At 49.6% G+C, this 3,169-nt stretch overlaps 1 protein-coding gene across 1 annotated transcript; it reads right to left on the bottom strand.

Annotated features, from left to right (window-relative positions):
• Positions 1 to 478: 478 nt before the first annotated feature.
• Positions 479 to 2,963, bottom strand: LOC113212588 (general transcription factor II-I repeat domain-containing protein 2-like). Its single transcript, XM_052265459.1, has 3 exons — positions 2,880 to 2,963; positions 1,675 to 2,117; positions 479 to 1,580 (listed from the first exon to the last, which is right to left on the bottom strand). Exons 1-3 carry the CDS (start codon positions 2,961 to 2,963, stop codon positions 479 to 481), a joined length of 1,629 nt encoding a protein of 542 aa, XP_052121419.1.
• Positions 2,964 to 3,169: the final 206 nt, after the last annotated feature.

Genomic DNA, 3,169 nt, shown 5'->3' with positions numbered 1-3,169 from the left:
CACTAGATGGCGCTTCGGAATTTTGACACATCAAAGTTTTGAATAAGTCATTTGTACGTGAATAAGTCTTTTTAACCAGTCCATTTGTATAACTTGTGGGTGGAGAAAGGGGTATTTAGGCCAGGGGTCTCAGACTGCCGCTCTAGCCGGGGCCGGTCCGCCAGTGGGAGAGAGACAGACAGAGAGCTGACGTGGAGGGGGGCTACCGGCTCGGGCTCGGGCCGAGTGCCGGACCATAGCGAGCCGGGCCACCGCGCGCACTTCGAACTCGAACGGGGAACGGTGCGGAAAAGGGAAAAGTGTGTAAAAGCGTTCTACACGTGTTTCAAGATTCGTGCGAGGGAAAATGGGGAGAGATGTGATAAGTGGCATATATGTACAGATTCAACGTAAATTATTCATTTTAATTATTTTTTTGGTGTGACATCAGACGTATGACAAACCAAACATTGACATGACAAACATGACAACAACAATTTTATTCTGGTGGAACCGGTGACACCTGAGAGCGTCGTTTCAGCATGAGCTCCTGGAAATCGGGCGCCACACTGTTTCGCGACATGATACGGAGTTGACTGAGCAAGTTTTCATCCGTAAGTCTAGAACGAAATTTACTCTTGGCATATTTCATTAGGGAAAACAGCTGTTCACAGATATAGGAGGAACTGAACAGTGCAAACATTTTCATTGCATGTTTCACAATATTTTCATACTTATTACCTAATGATGAATAAAATTCTTTAAGGGGCACTGACAAATATCTTAGTTTCAAGGACCTGTCAAGCTGCAAATCAATTAAATTTAATTTAAGTCCAGAAGGCACCTCGGACACATTAACAGAAAAAGGGTCCGAAAAAATTGCAATGTCCATCTCTAACTTCCGGAAATCCTGAAAACTGCACTTAAATTTCTCTTTGAGCGTATTTAGGGTGGCGACGAACTCTCTCTTGAAGTCACCGGCCAACGACCCGAGAGATTTTAGGTGGGGAAAATGGAAAAGGTCTCCTTTCTCAATTTCAGAGACAAAGAGCCCTAACTTTTGCTCGAAACCAATAACAATTTGGAACATGTCACTGATTAAATTATCTTTACCTTGTAAAGACACATTCATAGAATTAAGGTGTTGGGTGACATCAACGGAAAAGGCTAGCTTTTTTATCCACTCTGGTTTTTGAAGCTGAGGAAATGTTGCAATTAAATTCTTCTCCTTTAAGAAATCAACTAAAACTTCACGCAAATCGAAGAATCTTTTCAGCACCTTGGCCCTACTTAACCAACGCGTTTTATTGTAGTACGGCATGTCCTCATATTCACTTCCAATTCCTTCCAAGAAAGAACGGAACTGCCTGTGGCTCAGTCTTACCTTACGTATCTTGTTTACAACTTTAGTGACAACGTCCATCACGTCGGACGCCTCCAAAGCGCCAGCGCAGAGCGCTTCTTGGTGCACGATGCAATGGATGTGTATAATGGTGTCCGGCAGGCCGAGCCCCCGCAAGTGCTTTCGGACAAGGGCCACGAGGCCATCCTTCGCGTCGCCTTTCATGGAAGGAGCACCATCAGAAGCAAAACCAATGAAACTGAAAGTTGAAAAAAAGGAGCTAAAAATATCGCTATCGCCGTGCGGAAGGGGGTGGGGGGTGGGGGGAATGACCGATTTCTGAATTAATATACCTAGTCCAGGACAAGTTGAAAGTGTCAAATGCCTTCAACAATGCAGCAAAAATGTCCTTCCCTAGTGTGGTCCCCTTTAACGGAACTAAAGTCAGGAGCTCCTCGGTAACTACCATAGCTTCGTCGACGCCACGGACGAAAATAGCCAACTGGGCAGTGTCAACTACGTCCGTGCTTTCATCCAGAGCCAGAGAGAAAAACACAAACTTAGAACACTTGTGGCGGAGTTGTCCCTCGAGGTCGGCCGAAATATCCTTCGCCCGTTCACTGATGGTGTTTGGTGACAAACTGACGGCCTGAAATCTTGAGACCATCTCCGGGCACATAATTTCCGCCGCCTTTAAGAGACACTCCTTCACGAGCAATCCGTCGGTAAAGGGCTTTCCCTTTCGTAAGAGAATGTCACTCAGGACAAAGCTAGCGGTCTGCGCTGCGTCAGATACCTAAAATAAAGAAAGGTTGTGAGCGGTAGTGAGCGAATCAGACAGAGCCCTTCAAGGCGGAAATACAGTAACGCTCTCGTCGGGACTCCCTTTATAGTTACAAACTGGTTGGCGTGCGTGCGTTCATGTCGAGATGCTCCCTCACCCCCTCGTCATCCCCATCCCTCTGCGCGCTCACGCCCCGCGACGCGCCTACGCATGGCCTCTGAGCGCTCTTATGCCCCTTGACGTGCCCACCCCTGCACTGCGCGCTCGCGCTCATAGGCCTTCCCTGGACGCTCACGGCCGCCCCCCCCCCCTCGGCCCCTCCCTACCCACAAGTACAGCCCCTTTCGCGAGCTCACGCCCCACCGCGTGCACACGCCCACACACCCGCACGCACGCAACCTTGTACTCACGTTCAAAACATTTGCTGGTCCGGCTTCGTCTGCTTGCTTTTGTTTTGACGCAAGGAATTCGGTCTTCAGAGTGAACACTTTGGCGACCCGCTCATCGGGCTTCAAATTCTTGTACTCTGCTTCATGCTGTCTGGTGTAGTGCCTTTTCAAATTGAACTCTTTTTTTACACTGCATAGTTCTCTACACACCAAACAAACAGGCTTGTCTGCTTCAACGTCAAGTGTGAAGAAGTATTCTTCCTCCCATCTGATTTGAAAAGATCTGTTCTCCCGATCTACTTTCCTCAATTTAGGAGGCGGCGCATCTGCAGGCGCAGTACTTTTACATGGTTTTGAAAACGACATGTCTGAAAGACGACCTCACCTCACAAGCCAAACACCAGACTGATGGTCCGGCAGTGGCCGGCAGTGGCAGACGAGCGATGACGGGCTGCGTCCGCTCCGGCATCTCGTTCGCGTATTTCGGACAAAAAGGGCGAGAGCGGAGGGAATGTTGCGCAGCGCTCGATTTGAACTTCCCGCGCGACTGTGACGTAGTCTTGTTCGCCTACCGACAAGGGATCGGGAACCGTTCGGGTCCGGCCCACCTGGGGCCGCACGCCGAGCGGCCGGGGCCGGATCTGGCCCGCGGGCCGCCAGTCTGAGACCCCTGAC

The sequence above is a fragment of the Frankliniella occidentalis genome, unplaced genomic scaffold (assembly GCF_000697945.3).
Source record: "Frankliniella occidentalis isolate FOCC.00 unplaced genomic scaffold, Focc_3.1 Scaffold27, whole genome shotgun sequence".
NCBI classification, from domain to species: domain Eukaryota; kingdom Metazoa; phylum Arthropoda; class Insecta; order Thysanoptera; family Thripidae; genus Frankliniella; species Frankliniella occidentalis.
This window is presented reverse-complemented; position numbering and strand designations above follow the sequence as displayed.